This window comes from Neltuma alba, unplaced genomic scaffold, assembly GCF_004799145.2.
Source record: "Neltuma alba isolate B1F8T4 unplaced genomic scaffold, ASM479914v2 tig00011113_pilon, whole genome shotgun sequence".
NCBI classification, from domain to species: Eukaryota; Viridiplantae; Streptophyta; class Magnoliopsida; order Fabales; family Fabaceae; genus Neltuma; species Neltuma alba.
The window spans coordinates 188,063-208,225 of NW_021635851.1; the positions used below are offsets into that span (position 1 = coordinate 188,063).

The 20,163-nt window shown below is 36.2% G+C and overlaps 2 protein-coding genes and 1 pseudogene across 2 annotated transcripts; all 3 read right to left on the reverse strand.

Annotated features, from left to right (window-relative positions):
* Positions 1 to 589: 589 nt before the first annotated feature.
* LOC114761258 (O-acyltransferase WSD1-like) lies at positions 590 to 3,603 on the reverse strand. Its single transcript, XM_028950586.1, has 5 exons — positions 3,460 to 3,603; positions 2,661 to 3,227; positions 2,159 to 2,515; positions 1,312 to 1,449; positions 590 to 637 (listed from the first exon to the last, which is right to left on the reverse strand). Exons 1-5 carry the CDS (start codon positions 3,601 to 3,603, stop codon positions 590 to 592), a joined length of 1,254 nt encoding a protein of 417 aa, XP_028806419.1.
* Positions 3,604 to 5,138: 1,535 nt separating this feature from the next.
* LOC114761248 (glycosyl hydrolase 5 family protein-like) lies at positions 5,139 to 10,377 on the reverse strand. Its single transcript, XM_028950575.1, has 3 exons — positions 9,841 to 10,377; positions 5,795 to 6,392; positions 5,139 to 5,679 (listed from the first exon to the last, which is right to left on the reverse strand). The coding sequence occupies exons 1-3, from the start codon at positions 10,375 to 10,377 to the stop codon at positions 5,246 to 5,248; spliced, it is 1,569 nt and encodes a 522-aa protein (XP_028806408.1). The 3' UTR covers positions 5,139 to 5,245.
* Positions 10,378 to 13,102: 2,725 nt separating this feature from the next.
* On the reverse strand, positions 13,103 to 17,843 carry LOC114761249 (probable serine/threonine-protein kinase PIX7; annotated as a pseudogene).
* Positions 17,844 to 20,163: the final 2,320 nt, after the last annotated feature.

The following is a 20,163-nucleotide window of genomic DNA, read 5'->3' on the forward strand; positions in this document are numbered from 1 at the left end:
TAACAACCAAGTAAGAGAGAATGGAGGAAATTAAGAACGATGAACAAGGTGACTTAGGAAAATATGTTATATTTATTGTAATTAATTAATTTACCTAATTTCTCTAATATAATCAAACTAGTTTAATAAATCTCATATCAAAGAGAAGTAAGAGAATATAACAGGAAAAAGAACAACATTAAATTTATTCTGATTGAGACTAAAGAAATTAATTCCAAATGATTTTTTTAAGTAATTACCCACGTGGTCCTTAATTTCTTTGTATGGTGCAAATTAATGTCTTATTATTCATCATATCTCATACAGAATATACTACGCATGATATCAAATAATCATGCCTCTCATACAATGCATTTCATACATTATCCATATAGATACAGTCATAGGATATTTTACAGTAATAGTGCAAGTGAAGAGATAGATAAATTAAATCTTGGAAATTATATAGCACCGTGGAGGAATATTTGCTCCTAGTTGACCTTTATGCTTGGTTGAGAGCTGCCTTGAGTGTGGCCTCAAAAGCGCGCTCGATGTGGGGCCTTAGCTCGGGTTCGTCTATGAAATATTTATCTGTCTTAAGTGTCACCCTTTAGAATTCCCAATTTCCCATGTAGCTCATTATGGATATCAGAAGGCTCTGCAACCCATACAATCTCAACGCCGTTAATTAGCTCTATCAAAGAAGTCAATAACTTTGCAAGTGATTGATGATGTTTGTGACTCTCTTTTTTTGATAAAAGTCATCGATCATATTTGTTTGGGCTTTACCCGGAGAGACTAAATCTAACAGTGATATAATGTACTACCTCCACAATCCAACCCTAGAACTTAACATAATTAACATAAGAACTAATTAGATAATTAGATATTCAATTAGACCTTAAATATAAAACTCAATATACCTTGTTTTTCAATATTTATCCATTTTATTTTTGAGTAGTATCTATGATGACCGAACATTTTAAGCAATTTTCATCAAGGAGTAATCTCAATGCACATAATTGATAGATGTATTCTAAGAAAAACAACATCCATTTCTGATACATAACTAACTCCACTAAATTTTTTAATATTTATAAATTAGTTATCTAATTTTTATATCATGCTAATGTTCAGTAACTACAAAGTTATTTTCGCATTTCACCATCAATATATGATCTGTATTAGTCAAACTTCTGATATAGCCGGAATTTTAATATTCTTCATCAATAAATTTTTTTAATTACTTTTATTACTTTGGCCCAAAAAATTACTTTTATTAGATTTATTAATAAAATCATTATATATATATTCCCTTAAAAAAGAAAATACCTCAGGACCTCCGGCCACCGTGAAGCAGAAGCCATTTACAGGATGATTGGCTAAAGACATCTGTTGTGACGGTCCAATCAAGCTTGTAATTGTTGCACTTGACTTTGTCGCTGCGTTATAAACATGTTTGGCTACTGCCTATAAAGATCACTTATGATTATTCAGAAATTTAATTGACATCCGTGAAATAGGATAATTAAGATTAATAATAAATATTACCTCAAGTGCTTAATATAAGTGTTAATTAACTAATTTAAATAGATTAAGAAAAATAGTTAAATTAGTTATTTACAATAAATAAGTGTTATTTTTTTCAAATATCATCGCTAATCAAATGTATTGGCTAGAATTACTATTATTATAAAGACTATCTTAAAAAAATAGATAAATATAAGAGACAAAATGGATTAGGATCTTATATTTATAAACAAAATAAAAATCAAACAAATTCTTATATTAAGGACCAGAGGTAGTATTTTTTGATAACCAAATATCTAACAGTTTCTTTATTAAGTTTGTTTTTAGCTTTTTTAACTCTGAGAATTTTTTTTTGTTATATATGCATATGGTTTAAACTTCACTTGATATATCCTTATCTTGTAATCAGTGAAAATATAATTTTATATTGAGTTTAGAGTGAATGTCACTGAAATTTGATCTTATTTTAATTTTGATTCTTGAAATTTGAAACCAATAATAGTGGTCTCTAAAATTTGACTTCGTTTTAATACAGCTATAAATTTTTGGTATCTCTCAAATGAGAATCAAAACCAAAATAAAATAAATTTTTAAGGATTAAAAATAATATTAACTCTTCCATTGATCTAAATATTGTGCCTACTCATACCTCATAACCTTTAAGTTTACTCTTCATATCCAAAAGCATCCCGTTGAGAGGAACAACCAAAGATTGATTTTTACTCTTGATTATATGATGCACTTCCCAAATGAAGTCTAGTTGCTTTGAAATTCTTTTGCCTTCTGATTTCGGAATCGGCACATGCACGAAAGAAACTCGATTCCCCCACGATCTTTTAGCCTGATGAGCACTAAGCATATCGTTGACTGACTGATAACATTCAATATTTCTCGTATTCATCAATACTAATGCGGTGGATTTTGCAGCCCCTGACTTGTTGTCAACGCCTTGCATATACAGTCGAGTCCCATAGAAGACTATCCCAACAATCGCATCATTTACAGTCTATACTGGGAATTAAAAAAGAAAAGAAAAGGAGGGTTATATATATGGATAACTGTAAGTGATGCATATAAAAACTATATGAGTAACTGAGAAGCAAAAACTATCAGAGTTTCAGCAAAGTGAAGAAATTGATGAGAAGTCATACCACTCCAAGTCGGGACTTGATAAGTTTGATTTGATCCAGCGAGAATGTGATGGTTGATATGGTGACTGGGCGAGTTTCCCCTGTTTGAAATCCGGACCTGATGGGCGTCTTGTCATCTTCAATGGCAGTAGTGTTCGTTAAGCCCCACCAGAGATCTACTAGAGTATTGCAGGCTAATGACATGACCGAAGAAAATCTGCTGAAGAAGCTTTTGTTGGCAGACTTGGATGGTTTGAGAGAAGGGAAAGACAAAGGAAGAGAGGGATCAACGGCCCTTTGAAGACAACTAAGAAGAGCACCCATGAGAGAGTAGCCATCTCCAAGAGCGTGGTGGAGTTTGAATATGAGGCTACTTGCTGCACTGCTTGTAGGGTAATTCACGGTGTGAATTTCCCATAATGGTTTATTTTCTGGAAGCTTCTCTATTGCTATTCTGGACAAATAATCAGCAAAATAATTGTCATATGATTGCTTTGACTTGCTTTCAGGGAATAAGGGGATGTTGATATGATCTTTCAATTTCACTCGTATTTTTCTCCATCGTTTCTCCCCGCTTTTGTGTTTAACCTGTGAAAGAATGAATATTATTGTGCATTACATATGGATGATATGATGAAGAGGGGAAAAGAAGTGAAGATGATGAATTAGTAGCCAAAAATGTCTTGTGTATAACACTGGGTAAAATGTTTTCACATCGATCATATCGGTTTAAAAGGCCTTCTTGCATATGCATGAGAATTATATATCAGACAAGACAAAATATGAAGAAAGAGAGAGACGAGAGAGAGAAAGAGAGGACCATGATGGAGGAGAAGCGAGGGTTGATGGGAAGGAGAAGACGCTGGAGGAGAGGAATAGCTTGAGAGTGATCAAATGGAACCTGCAACTCCAAAACGCCGATAATGTAAATGCATAGCGCAGAGCTGTTGAAACATTGTCCCATTGGACTCACTGGGAATTCCACTTCTTCTTCTTCTTCTTCTTCACAGTAGCGCTCCATCGTTCTTTGCTTTATTTCTGACATTCAAAATACTCCACTCTTGGCGCCTCGCAAGAGGATCATACGACGACTTATATAACAACTAAAATATTAAACACGAGCATCACTAATTAATCTGTGTGCTTATTACTGTACATTACAGATCATTCCTTGGCCAATGCTCTTGCTTACCTACCTGCGGCACATTTTTCTTTACCATTATTGAAAATAAAATATCCAGCCTCAATTGTTAATGTCAACAATCACTTACTTTTCCTTTACATTCTAAGTCACAATCGTTGATATTTTCAAATAAAATTATAATATGATAATATCCTGTACTGTTCTCGAATGAATTAATTATAGCGAATCGTAGGGAGCACCGTTACTGCTATTTGCTGGCAACATGGTTTACACTTTTAGGCGCATAGAGGGGACATTTTTGCTAAATAAATTATATTTTAAATGAAATTTTTTATTCCCCTGGCTTAGCTTTGCCTTATAAATTTCGGCCATTTGAACCAAAAAGAATTGATATTTAATACTGTGATAACGATATCATAGGTAATTCAAATTTATGATTTTTCATTACGGAGAATTATACGTTTTTTTAGGGAAAATAGAGAGAAAAACACAGAATAAACTAGCTCCTTCCGGCCGACGGTGCAGATTGGCATTCTCTGTTAAAAAAAAAAAAAAACAGAGTATTGGTTTCTCTAATATCATATCATCTATACTCTGATCAAAAATAAATTTTAATCAAACAAAATTATAATTTTTTTACACAGATATATTGCGTTACTCCTTACAGGTTTCAAATTAACTGCATGATCCAGGGAAAAAAACAAAAATTAACTGCATGATCCATGCCGATGCCGATTTTGCACTGACCTTTTTACAGATAGATAAACGGGCTTGGACTTTAAGGCTTGGAAACATCGATGGGTTGCAAATTGCCCTAGCGTAGCCCACATTCATTTTGAGTTTGCCCCTAGGCTGACTTCATTTTTTTTTATTTCTTTAATTAGATATTTCTCCAATACGGGAAAGATAATGAATTACTAATAAATAAAATTTATTAATATGAAATTAAATTACTATTTTATAATTAAAAAAATACACCATTTCTTTATCATTTAAATTTCATAAAAAATTGAAGGAATATTGAATAAATACTCCCTCCGTTCCTTATTATAAGAGACGAATAACTGAATTACGTTAATAAAAAAACAGTTAAAATTAGTTAAAAACAATTAATGTATAAAAAGTATAATTTTTTTCCCAAGAATACCCTCATTAATAAAGAGAGAGAGCATAAGAGAGAAGAATTAAATTATTAAAAGAAAGAGAAGTGGAAAGGAGAAGGAGTGTGAGTTGGAGACAAAATAAATATGAGTAAAATAGGAAATCAACACACAAAAAATAGAGACAACTTTTAAGTATCTCTTATATATAGGAATATGCCATAAATATCAAACGTCTTAATGAATGGAGGGAGTATAAAACAAAACGGTTATAGGGCCGGCTTCAACTTTCACGTCATCATAGCGAATAATCTTTCGTTTAATTAAACCATGGGATTTCCGTTTAGTTAAAATAAATCCGATTACATCACATTGGTGGCAACAAACTGAAACCACTGGCTCTGAGGATCGTCCACACACGAAGGATCAGAATCGGCACAGATGCATGTGGCGGTGACGACGGTGGACGAATTGGCATCCCTTTGCAAGCACAATCGATTGCCTTGTGCGTCCACCGAAGCCCAGTGCATGCCTGACTCTGTTATGGCTTTCCATGAAGTTTGGTTCGTGTTTGAGCAATCCGCCGTGAGCTCCACCGGTTGGCCTTCCCCAGTTGCCTTGAAACACCCCGCTTCCTGTGCATCCTGCAATTTGATCTGTGTTCCTTCCACACTCCACCCGCTCGCCCCGTTACAGTCTTGCACTTCCACTTCATCACCATTCTCCTTCCTCTTCACGCACTGCCCACTTTGTGGGTGATACAGTATCTGCGACGTGGCCTTCTTCGAACTTGGATCTTGGTATATAAGGAAAGAACAGTTAATAACTAAGAAACCGTTTCGAGTTGAGATGAAGAAACACAGGCATACATACATACATACATATATATATATATATATAAACATATATACCTTGGAGTGTTTGGAGTATTAGCTGGAACCTGTTAGGGAAGTCGGGGTAACTGAGTGTTTGCCACTGGAAGTCCACCAATCCATAGGACTCTTCTGCGTTGACATTGCCTTCTCTGAGATAATAGCTTCCTTGCAATCCCCACCACGCCCAACCTAAGTCATTGACGGCAAGGTACGCTAAAATGCAGGACAACCACCGTCCGTCGGGTTCTGCTATTGATGGTGAGATTGGGATGCCATATTCGGTCATCAAAAGAGGAGCAGCGTTGGAGCCGGTGATGAGGAACGTAGCATGAGAGTTTAACTCGTTGTACACTTTGCCGCAAAGATAGTTCGCCGACTGGCTGCTCCAATTCTTGTGCTCACCAGACATGGTGTAGCAGTGTACCTCGTACGCAAACTTGTCCTTAAACGTTAAGTTCATTGGCCTGTTGTTCAAAAAGCTCAGATCGTTGTCGTTGGACAAACCCGAAATGAAGACCAACACGTCTGGATTCGCTTGGTGAACAGTCTGTGCTCCTAGGGTCACATTCCCGAACCACCCATCAACGTTCTGAAGTGGACCACGCAACTCATTACGCAAACTCATTGCCACCACCTGAATTAACAGAACAAACTCTTTTCAATAATATTCACGATACCCTTGTACGTATATAAATGAAGTCTAATAGATCATACCACTCACATTGGATTTTCCCTTCAATAACTGAGCGGCCATGGAGAGGCCTTGAAGCCATTCTTGAGTATCAAAGTTGGTGTCCCCGAAGAAGGCATTGCCGTCGTCGGGAGCACAACACCACTTGGGCTCACTGACGTGGTTATCAGCGAGGACCATGATGTTCTGGGCAGCAAGCCGATCCACCACATAAGAATAGGACTGAGGGTGGCCCATATTGAGGAGATCGCCGTTGTTCTGGGCGATGCCGGCCTTGGCGCCCGTCAAGTTCAGAGAATCAAGCGCTTGTTCAACAGTCTGATTGGAGTAACGAGTGAACATGAAGGTGGCCCAGGTGAGACGCACGCAGTTCAACCCCAGATCGTGGAATTGGCTTATAATGTGGTCGATGGGTTGTTTGTCTAGTCCTTCAGCCAGCATTACGCCCATGTGAGATGGCCAGTTAGCACAGCGTAGCTTCACGCGTTGGCCGGTGCCGGAATCGACGATCCATCTGTTGCTTGCGGATAGTTGAATGCTGAATGATTGGGATGCTAACAGAGCTAGAGACATCATTGAGAGCAGCAGAATCAGTTGATTTACCATGCTTGTGTTAATTATAATTTGCAAGCCTACTACTTGATTGGTGTCTTTGCGTTTCGTTCAAGGTTGCTTAAATAGGCTTCTTGGTTACTCATAACCATCCCATGAGATAATTTATAAAAATCTGTTTGACAGTGTTACAACGTGCCTGGTTACCTCACAAAAGTACTTTTTCTAGCGTCGGGTAATAAAGGAAAAACATATTTTTTCCAAATCCAACATTTTATTGCGTTTGGAGAAAGAACTTTAATTTCAACTAACCTTCCAAACATGCTTACTACTAACGATGCCATGATGAGAGTTTTGGCCAGAAAAAACGATGACATGACATAATTCGTAAAGAAAAAACAAACCCCTTCATTTATTAAATAGAAATCTAAATCATCAATTTTCATCTCTTTTTTATTTAGTCAAAATTAAATTTCACCTCCAATTTTTCTGATATATGCATCTTTGATCATCATGATGCATCCAAATTTAAGCCGTAAATTTTTTTTTTTAAATTTCTTTCTACAACTTTGACTATATAACTAATATATCTCTGAGTTAAAATATGTTGACATTCTATTTTTTCCACTTGTTCTTTATTTTTTTAACCTTTGCATTTTAGACACTGATAGTGTGCAGAAACAAAGAAAACAACACACATATCCTAAACAATGAAACATAACAGAAACAACATACCAAAACAACATCTGAAAACAAAACATACAGACATAACAAAATAAACCTATACCAGGTCTATCACCAACACATAACATATTGAGACCAGCTAAATCAACTCCAAAGAGGATGGTGGTTCAAGCAACCAACCTTCCGGTACCACGGCTCTCAAAGCCTCCGCTCAGCTAAATGATAAAGCCCAAATAATTAAACAGAGCCATTCTTCGGCGCCACCAAAATGCATGTCTTTATGGCCATAGTATAGGCTCGGCTGACCCACTCTTCCTTGTTTCAATGAACCTTCTATGGCCCCAACCCGACTTTTGATGTGCCTCAGATCACATGCTTTAATGAACTTCCGATTATGCCAACATTGTTATGGTTAAATTTTGGGCCTAGGCCTTCTACCAAAAAATGCCCTTCATGGATCACTTTAATTTGCGGTTCACACGATACCCCTCAATGTAATTGTGCCATGGTCCCAAAAAAAAAAAAATCAATGTAATTGTGCAAGGCAAACAAATATCTTATCTTAAAAAAAAAAAAGAAAAAAGCGCAAAGCAAATATTAAATGACTAGCATATTGCAGTGTTGGAGATCAGCACCTCATGCGGATAAGGCGCCCAGACACAGTACAGGCAGAGACAAATTGTGCATGAGATAATTATGAGACGTAAACCGCTTGAAATCAAGCTAGCTTTAAGTGCTTTATATATATATATATATATATATATATAGTATTAATGCCACAGCGAATAATCTTCAACTGTCAAATCAAATGAATGTAGAAGAGTGGGAATAAAAAGAGGTTTAGATATAAATGAACTATTGAGAAAAGAGTTTAATTAACTGACTAATTCCAAAAGCGGTTCATCATTTATTAATGAAACTAAATCCGATTACATTACATTGGTGGAAACGAACTGAAACCACTGGCTCTGGGGATTGTCCATACACGAAGGATTAGAATTGGCACAGATGCATTTGGCGGTCACGACGGTAGACGACTTGGCGTCCCTCTGCAAGCACAATCGGTTGCCTTCTGCGTCCACGGTAGCCCAGTGCATGCCTGACTCTGTTATGGCTTTCCATGATGTTTGGTTCGTGTTCGAGCAATCCGTAGTGAGCTCCACCGGTTGGCCTTCCCCAGTGGCCTTCAAACACTCCACTTTCTGTGCGTTCAGCTGCAATTTGATCTGCGTTCCTTCAAGAATCCACCCACTTACCCTGTTACATTCATGCACTTCCACTTGATTACCATGCTTCTTCTTCTTCATGCACTGACCACTTTGTGGGTGATACAGAATCCTCGACATGGCCTTCTTCGAACTTGGGTCTTGGTATATATTAAAACCAGTGTTAATAACAAACTAAATAAGCATAATTAGCGTTGAGTTGAAAAATGTGATACGTATATGAATGCAGATAATTAATATATATACCTTGGAGCGATTTGAGTACTAGCTGGAACCTGTGAGGGAACTCGGGGTAACTGAGTTTCCGCCAATGGAAGTCCAACAATCCATAGGACTCTCCTGGGTTGACACGGCCTTCTCTCAGGTAATAGCTACCTTGGAATCCCCACCAACCCCAACCCAGGTCACTGACAGCGAGGTACGCTAAAATACAAGTCAACCATCGTTCAGCAGGTTCTGTCCTTGGTGACAATGGTATTCCATATTCAGTCATCAAAAGGGGAGAAGGGTTGGAACCAGTGGTGAGGAACCCAGCCTTGCTGTTTAATTCGTTGTTCACTTTGCCGCAGAGATAGTTCGCTGACTGCTTGCTCCAATCCTTGTGCTCACCTGACATGGTGTAAGAGTGTACCTCGTAGGCCAACTTATCCTTAAACGTTAGGTTCAATGGCTTACCCTTCAAAAAGCTCAGATCGTTGTCGTTGTAAAAACCCGAAATGATAATCACTGCGTTTGGGTTCCATTGATGAACGGTTTGTGCTCCTCGGATCATATTCTCGTACCACACATCGACGTTTTGAAGGGGACCACGTAGCTCGTTGCGCAAGCTCATTGCCACCACCTAAATTTACAAAATCTACGCAAATTAGGGATATTCATCAAGGAATCACAGACACAGGCAGAATCTGTAGGATTAGTTTAGAACTCACATTGGGTTTTCCCTTCAATAACTGAGCCGCCATAGAAAGACCCAGAAGCCATTCTTTGGGATCAAAATCCTTGTCGCCGAAGAAAGCATTACCGTCGTTGGGAGCACAACACCATTTGGGCTCACTGATGTGGTTATCAGAAATGACCATGACGTTCTGAGAAGCAAGCTGATCCACCACAAAAGAGTAGGCTTGAGGGTGGGTCATATTGAGCACAACACGATTGTGCTTGATGATGCCGGCTTTGGCGTCCGCCAAACCCAGAGAATCAAGTGTCTGCTGAACGGTGTGATTGGAGTAACGAGTGAACATGTAGGTGGCCCAAGTGAGACGCACACAATTCAGCCCCAAATGGTGGAATTGAAATATAATATGCATTATGGATTGCTTTTCTAACCCTTCTGCCAGCATTACACCCATATGAGATGGCCAATTCGCACACAGTAACTTCACGCGTCGTCCTGTGCGGGAATCCACGATCCATCTGTTACTTGCAGAGAGAGGAAGGCAGTATATGTGAGAGGCTAACAGAGCCATTGAGAGCAAAAGCATCCATTTTAAGTGATTTCCCATATATTCTTGTGTTGTTATCCTCAGCAAGCATTGGTTTATTTGCTCAAATATATAGCCTCTCCTCCCCCACCTGCCCCCATCCTTTTTCTTATTTTAGGGCGACTTCCCATTAAACATCAGATTTTGATATGATGATTAACATTATTACAAGGGTGAGCTGGAGGCCCAGAATTCGGAGAAAAAACATATAAGCTGAAGTAGAACGTAATACGAGAATAAAAGGGGAGTTAAGGAAAGGAAGGAAAAAAGCTAACTCATCGAAAGTGGAAAAACAGCCACCGGAGATAATAATGATCATTTATCCAATGGTTTCAATATGGATAAGAGTCTAGTCATCTAGTAATAACTAATTAAGGCAAAAATAAAAGCAACTGCCAGATTTTGTAATTTATACCACTCTGCTGCTTATTGTAAATTATTTGTAAGAGAAAAGTTTAGTGCCAACTGCCAAATGTAAGTCCGACCTTTTTCCAATATTACCCCTATTTTAATTTATGTTCTAAAGAGAGAAAGAGATGCGAATGATTTATAAATATATAAAGAGAATTTTTTTTTTAAAAAAATCAATTTAAGAATATTTAATAATTTAGCTGTAATTTCTTTAGATGTGAGAATGAGTTACACATATAAAATAACTTACAATAGACACGACCACAGCGAGTAGTAATTAGGGGAATTTGATTCTTTAATTAAGTTTTAGGATACTTCAGAAAGTAAATGCCGGAGATTCTGCCTTTTTTTCATTACAAGTGATTCTACTTTTACAACTTTTTTCTTTTGCCTTTTCTTAATACATACTTTTTCGTTTCTTTTCTTAATTTTCTCCCTGACTTTCCTTTTCCACATAAAGTGGGTTCCTTGATGCATGTATGAAAAATGTTGGCAAAAAAAAAAAAGTATGAAAAATTCTTGTATATACTCCCTACGGAGACTCGTAACTCTCATACACAGGTACAGACGAGTTCACACTGACATTCATGGGAAGCAGGGAAACAAAAGTAACAGTAGTATTGCGTTAAGACTTTAAATTTAAATGCTTGTATTAATATGAAGAAGTTATTTAAGTTTACAAGTTGAAATCTCAGTTTACACACACACACATACATAAAACGATAAAAGAGCAACCAACGCGAAAATTCTAAAATATTCAGTTAAATTTCGTATTTACTTTTTTGCCGTCATCAATTTCATCGGTTAGAATTATAACATTTCTTGATATAAATGGTGAAGCAGGCCCCAAAAAAAGGATATATAACGATGAAAATTTCAGATTATCAAATTTATGTTTGACCAAAGTAGGGCCGATATTTCAATCAGCTAAATTTTATCGATATATGTAAATTTCTACCAATATATCTTCAACCGCTTAATTAGAATGTTTTTAAGTTAAAAAAAAAAACTTAGACTGACAAGTATCAGTGGAAGGGGCTTTGATCATTTAAGTGCAAATTCTCAAATTTGAATTTCTGTGAAATTCAGAAAACGCGAGAACTACCCTCAACTACCGAACATTGTTTGAATATCTTGTTCTATTAAATAAAAATGTAACATATTAAAATTCACCTCACAACTTCTTCTAACTGTTGATAAATATATTTATTGGGTTTCTTGAGTATTTAGAAGTGTTCCAACTTTGAGTTACTAAATATTTAAATCGTTTACTTTTTAAAGTATTATTCTACTGTATTTTTTATTTCATGCTTACTCTTTTTTTATTTTTTTAATAAAACATATTAAAAATTATTTAATTCATTCCATTTCATATTTACTAATACGATTTTTATGAGTACGCAAAAAATAAATGTTCATATGCGATGAGTTCCAATAATCAATAGAAGTTCAATATGGAATTAAATTAAATTCAATAAAAAATTAATATAATAAATGCCTTTATATAAAAGCCGTTTATTGGCAGAGAATTATATATATATATATTCCAAAAAACTTAATTATTTACAAACCGTAACCACTTGCAAATACAAAAATTTAATACGTAAATATACAAGTTTAATTTTTAAATGGGATCGGAACAATAATTAATTTTCACATTTAAAATTGTTTGTAATTTTGTTTAATTTTTTTGGTACAATAATTTTGTTTAATTTTTAATTATAAAGCACATACGCTGTTTCAATCGACATTGCAGAAGCAGATCTTTATCGGGATTTCACTTCTTGCCCACACGCACATTCATATATATATTCATAGGGATTACTATTATGCATGCTGCCTTCTAAAGTAGCCAGGCCTAATCTCAATCTAAATTTAACTTTGCAGAGATATTTTACCTTGCTCCTTTCTTCTCCGCACCACATGCCCCAGATATTTTGTATTGATTTCTTTTTTAAATTAACAAAAAACGGAGAAGATCCAAACTCCTCAAAATTGAAAGTTAGCTAGCAAGGCAAAGGTTTCTTCATGGATTAACATTTTTTTTTTGGGGGGGGGGGGGAAGAAGACAGCAATTATATAGTTCAAAGCTCTAACACGATCCACAGAAAAGCTCAACATCTGTTTTCTCCCTGAACAACATGATTCATGGCTAAGTCTGTAACTGCTGGTTTAAACTAGACTTGTCTTTTCTTTTCTTTCTTTTTTTTCCCTGTACTATTCCTATTATGCCTCATTTATTCTGGAGATCTATTTATGAAGCCGCAAAAGATAAGATGAAACGTCCCAGCGATCCATGTCATGGAATACTGGTCTTAGGACTGGGATAGGGAAGCGGATAGTAAGGGCGAAATGGCGAGTTGGGTAAGCTCCTGGAGGAGGAAGAGCTGGGTAAGCTCCTGGAGGAGGACGGGCTGGGTAAGCTCCTGGAGGAGGACGAGCCGGGCTGTGATAGGCCGTGAGCAGCCATATTGGACTGGAAAGAGGTTGAAGCAGTGAGATACGTATCGTTGAGTTCAAGCAAAGGCTCTAAGATTGCAACAACCTCAGACATGACTGGTCTTGCTTTGGGGTGGCGGGCAAGGCAACGAGCTGCGACGTGGGACGCCGCCTGAGCTCCTCTGATAGAGTAGTGACCTTGAAGACGAGGATCCATCAGCCTGTAGAATCTCCTTCTGTCAGCAAATATGGGCCTTGCCCATTCGACCAAACTGTGCTCGCCTCGGGGACGATTCTTGTCCATGGCCTTTCGACCAGTCAGCAATTCTAGCAGAACTACCCCGAAACTGTACACATCACTCTTCACAGTAAGGTGTCCTGCAACAACATTCATCAGCTTTATCAAATGCACAAGTCTCAAATAGTAAGGATGTCTCAATCGGACCAACATATAAAATAACCAGACACTTTATTACCCATTAAACTTAACCTAAAATTGAACTAGACGTTTATAAGCAGATTGCTAAAGACTAATAATAAGATCGCCATTTTCCCATCCACTTTAGATCAATGGCCTCCGTGAAATACACTCGATCGGGTACTCATGAGCAGGCACCTTGTTAATTACCCATTAGCGGATGTCTTGGAATTTAAGTACAAAGTTTGGCTTCCGAAATTAAAGTTCATCTTCCAAGCAGCAAAATGATACGGAATTAAGAATTTCTCTATATTAAGTCTGCTTTTAATGCAGCTGCTGCTCCAGCAATACCCTAGCCACTTCAATATATTAAAATTTTGGATTTGAGCAGTCAGCCGCCCCATCTCATCTGCTGCCCCGTCCTGCCTGTCAACTTTCCCTCACTTACCAAATGTTTTTTGTTGTTTCTTTTTATTATTAGATTCTACATGAAATGAGTGAAATTTTGATATTTCATGAGCAAAAAATGATTTTTTCCTCTTTTTTTTTTAATGATTTTTCAAAGAACTTGTATCTAATTTTTTTTTAAAAAAAAAAACACGCCAATTTTAGAGTACTTTTTCTTAGAAAATCATAAAAAAAACTGAAAACGACACTATTTTAGCTTAAGAGATATCAAAATTTTACTCATTTATGTAAAATATAATGATAAAAAAAATAAGACAAAAATTGGAAAGTAGGAGAAAATTGAAGGGCAGTAGAAGAGGTAGCAGAGATGGGTGGTTGACACCTCAATTCCCACAATTTTTGGGGTATCTTTACTTTTAATTACCTCATCTGACCTTTCATTTTTTATATCGAAAACATGCATATATACTATTGCAATTGGATTGAAGTTTTGAAGAGCTGACTGTAAGTTTATGTTGTGATCACTATAATATATATATATATATATATATATATTATTACTTCTTAGAGTGCCAAGCTCACAAAAGTTGAAAAAGAACTCGTGATTTTCGATTTCTCGATGGACAATCTTGTGCATGTGTTAGGTATGAAGCTAGAGATTTTTTTAAAAAAAAAAAAAGCCTAAATGGTCCAGGACTAATAAAGCATATCTAAAGCCAGCATTTCCGTCTTTCTTAATTCCCACTATATATAATTGTTACTTCTTATGATGTGAATTTGAACTACGTATATTGATTCTTATATATTGACTTGCATCAGCCAACCTAAATGCTACTTGCACTTCCTAAATAACCTCTTCTTAAAACTAGTGAGCTGTTAGACTTCAGCAGGATTGTCTGTGTTGTAGCTGAAGTCACGAAAGGCACTGGCCAGAGACAATCACACAAAAACTACAATAAATGGGAAACACAGGCAGAAGTTTAGCCGTGAGAGAGGAATATCTACTACGGTAGAATAGCTATTCTTATTCAAGGGATAGATAGCATAATACAGACGCGTGCATCAAAGTAAGGGTAGTTTTTAGGTAAACTGACCTGTCATGACATACTCGGGAGCCGCATACCCAAATGTTCCCATGACTCGAGTGGACACATGAGTTGAGTCCCCCTCCGGACCATCTTTGGCGAGCCCGAAATCAGAAAGTTTTGCATTATAATCCTGAAATACAAAATAATGAGATACTATACGACAGGAAAACCATACACTGAAAACAACCGTATATATAAATATAAGTTGAAATCTTCAGTACAGTCTCATCACTACTGACCGCATCCAGCAGGATATTGGATGTTTTGAAGTCCCTAAAGATCACTGTTCTGTCAGCTTCTTCATGCAGAAACGCAAGCCCCTTCGCAGCACCAACCACAATCTTCAATCTGATCGACCATGGAAGAGGCGTTGACCCTGGTAATAACACAGCACTATTATTTTCTCATATATCTACCGTGGCCTTAAGGTTAACTGGAGTACTCATCAATTATTCGATTCTTTGTATATTGATAATGAAGGATTTCTATTATTTCTTTTTTCCTGCATGGATGATTACATACAAACCTCTATTCATTAAGTAAACAAAGTTCAAAGACATACTCCTAAACAGGTGGTTGTCCAAGCTTCCTCGAGGCATGAACTCGTACACAAGCAGCCTTTTTTCTTCCTCAATACAGTAACCTATTAATTTCACTAGATTCGGATGCTGGAGTTCGCCAAGATAATTAATTTCAGTCTGCAATGGAAAAAAGCAAAAGATGTTATTTTTCCTGAATAGTCCAAAATAAACAAATAATTGTAAGCTTAAAAATTTTTCCATGAAAGGAGAGGTACAAATATATAGCCAGCACGTTAATAAGTATATTTAGGGTAAACGAGATCTCATACAAGCCATTCTTTGTGGCCTTGAAGTCCTCCATGGTTAAGAATCTTCACAGCAACTGGAATTCCCGAGCCCGTTGATCTTGCTGTTTGATCAGACCTTTAAAAACACAACCAAAACCCCCCTGGCCAAGAATGCTGCTAGGTCTAAAGTTGTTTGTGACTTCCTTGAGCTCATCAAAAGAAAACCTTCTAAGATAGGAAGAGAATTTTATTTCCTCGAAGTACGACAAGGAAGATGCAGCTGAATCCGATTTTCTGGTAGAGTCGCTTTCTGCTGATGAATAGCGGAAAATGATATCAAATCAAACATAACAGAAAAATGAATGCATGTTTGCCCTTGACATATTCAAAATTTGTTAAAAAAGAGCATTGACATTGTGCTTGTACAGAAATGACAGAGACTGTACAAAAATTATGGAGATTCAGATTTTGCTAAAAAAAAACCATACAAAGTTCCAGAAATTTAATTTATAAAATAAAAGAAACTAACAGTCCCTCGTTGAACAGTGAAACAACAGTATTTCCCATTCATCTTTTCTATAATATGTTAATATGTTTATTAAACATGATGATTGATGCATGTTTAGAATTAAAAGCAACGCTCATTCATTCAAAATACTTCAATTCACTGGTAATACCATCGACTGAATAAGGAAATCTCTAGACGGATCTAGTGAACATTAATAATGCTGCACGAACATGTCAAAAAAATGATAGAAAATATCCACAGCAAATCTAAATGCAAGCCACACAAGGAACTCATGGGCAGGTCATGCGGCACATTCTTCAGCCGCATTCCTTTCTAACCTTTCCCATATGCAAATGTAACTCGGCTATGAAGAATTCATGGACACAGAACAAAATGAAATCAAGGATCCAGAAAGCACATCCATCATGAGCCAAAATTCAATTGAAATGTCAAACCAAGTCATTGGCGGCCATAGAATTGTAGCCGCTTGCTAGTTTTGATTGAAAGTAGGGTAAATTTATGTGGCTTCCTTCCTGTATTTGGTGTTGATACCAAATAACATTATATTATGAGAGCTTAAGGCAAAAATTCTTTTATGCTCCTGATCGACTCTGCAAATTAGGTGGCTATTCAAGTTTTTTTTTTCCCTTGAAGAATAGAGTTTACAACCCAGAAGAAAGGCCACTCAGCAATGTCATTGACTACTGGTATAAATCTGACTCTCCAACGTAATATACTATGTTGATTTTGAAACATTTGGTGGCCTTTCAACTTTCAGGGACCGACCTTTGAGCCAGTTGCACATAAGTTAGACAAAGAAAACCTGAAAGTATGGCTCCAAAAAATGAATGTCATTGCAACTCGCAAACTCTTTCCATACATAACAAATGAAATACCACTATCAGCTGGCCATTTACGCTGGAAATGCTTGGCAATGGCAAAAGAGAAATGATATATGACAAGAGGATAGACGAAGGTGAAAATTTGATTCTGTCAGAGAAGAAATTAACGCGCCACGCCCATCTTATTACAGATAATTCTCGAGCTGAATGTATCACACAGTATTACGTCAACGTCAATCATGCTCATAATTGTGCTGTCTAGCTACTTATAAGGAGGGGTAAATTATCTGGAAGTAGTTTTCAAAAGTTGATCGAAAAATCGAAATAAAATGATGTAAACTCGAGCAAGAACACTCAAACAAAATTGAACAGCATCCTGCGGACTAATACCAGAGCCGTCCTCTTTGGGCTTTAAAAATAAGCAGCTTCCGACGATAGAGCTTAATTTCATCCACCATTTCGGACTTCTAGATTCGACGTCATTCTTCTTCTTTCCCTTTGATTTTCCGAGGTCCGAAGCACCATCCATTTCTTCAGAACCAAACACGAGATACGCATTCACCTGCAAGTTCCATTTATGACACCGTCGACAAAACTTCAGCGCAAATTCATCGGGAAAAAAACCAACGGAACATGCACCGAAGAGCAGAAACGACAAATGCAGAGGGAGAAAGATACGAAAACTCCAAATTCTAAAGTAAACCGGGGGAAGAAATCGAAATTCAGAGAAGCCCTTAATCATGAAACATGAACATAGAAAACGAATTAGCTCGCATGAAAAATGGGGCTCGAAAATTCTATTCGCTAAGACGTTAACACGGAGACGATAAAAGAGACATGCAAGACAAGAAGAGAAAAACATCACCAGAATGCAGTCTGGCGGAGCGAAGAGAGGAAAGTCGCGAATCGAGATATGGGAAACCGGGGGCTGGTGGAAAAGAGAAACGCTTGAGTTGAACGTAAAGAAAGAGCAGTTTATATAGTAGTGGGCGCTGTGAGTGAGGCTGAGGCGCACTTACAGATGTCAGAGTCAGTGAGATACAAAGACGCGAGCTTTGTGTCGAAGAGCGAGAGTGCAAAAGGGAACCGGGAAGAGAATAGAGAGAAAACGTGCGTTAAGGAGGAAAAGGAGAAAGGGAGAGGAGAGAGAGACAAAAATAGGCCTGAATGGGAAGAAGATGTTGGTTACTCATTGAATGCAAACTGATAGTAATTAAGAAAGGGAAATGAATTTGAAATGGAAATTGAGATATCAGAAAAGGAAGAGAGCATCAGATGATGAATCACCGGAGGAGAAGAGCAGCGAAGCCCAAGTCTGCAAGCAACACTAACCTCGTGGATACACCCACTGCAAAATTATAACGCATATTCACTATTCAGCAGGATCAAGGTGCATGAATTTTGTTAGTTTTAATTTCGGCTCAAAAATTTCTTTGCCTTATTTCAAATTTATATCTTATCACGTCATTCGATGAGAAATTTGTCTGTTTATATAACTAATGCTAACAAAATTAAGGATGTGCAAGAGATTTATTTATATTGTTTATTGTCTTCAGCTTGACATATACTTTTTTTATTATGTACTCGCCTGAAAGGAATAAAATTTTTCAAAGTTAAGTTTCTTAAAAGTAAATTTGGCAAAAGGAAGGAGAACAAAGAAAGAAAAAGGGGAAAATGAAAGAAATGGGAAAATAAAAGGGAAAATAGAGATGGAAACTGAAACTGGTGGAAATAACTTATTAGGTGGGGCCCATCATTCCATCTACAGCTCCTCTGGCCGAAGAATTTATAACACAAAACAAATTACTTAATTTATATTTTTTTAAAAAAATTATCATCCAGCCGTAGGCAAACGGGGAAAAAACATCACCCAGCCATCCAGCCTTCCTAGTAGTTTTCATTTCTTTAGTCTCATTAATTAAAAATTGTGTATAATTCATAAATAGTGAATTTATTTTTTTAATTCTGTATCTATATGTAGGATCTACGATAATTTTGGTAATCTGAAATTAAATATATTTTTTGTTATACTTATTAGAATATTCTTACTGGGAAAAACCTTAGGTCAAATTCTTTATATTCACTACGTCAAGTTCTCTAATTATACACGGACATGTATTCTATTTTTAAAATATTAGTATTTAATAGCATTTAATTATAAATTTACATTCTTTCTCAATATCCTTTCTTCTTCACTTACTTGATTATGGTTGAGGGGGTATCTATAGAGATATTTAAAAAAATTGATAAATATGAGAAATAGATCTTTTATTTAGGATCAAAATTAACTTAATAATTAGGTCTTATATTAAGGAACGGAGAAGTATTTTATAAAAAAACTTATAATTTGAATTGAAATGATCAGAACTTTAAATTTAGATAACAATTTCAATAGAATATATTTTTAATTAATTTTTTGTATAAAGTAAAAGCAACGTGAAATTAAGGGCACACGTGTTAGTAACTTTATCTTCCCCCGAATTCAATAAAATATTTCCTCTATTCTTAACCAAAAGCTACTCAATTAATTTAGATCGATTAAAAAAATTTAAAATTTTTTAATTATAATTAGAATGGTCTTCAATTTCATAAAAAATTAATTGAATTAAAAAATTTCAAAGCCAGGGAGCATATCAAAGGATAATATACAAACTAGGCTGCATATCAATTTGAATCACTTTTTTTTTTTTTGGACTGAAGGATCAATTTGAATCACTTAGAGAAAGTTATATAGTTGATTGAATGTGACGCGCAGCATTTTTGGTAGATTAATTTGATTTCTAAATCAGCTTAAGACTAACGCGAGTCTCGTATATTGAATTAGCATATAGTAAATTAATTAGACGTAA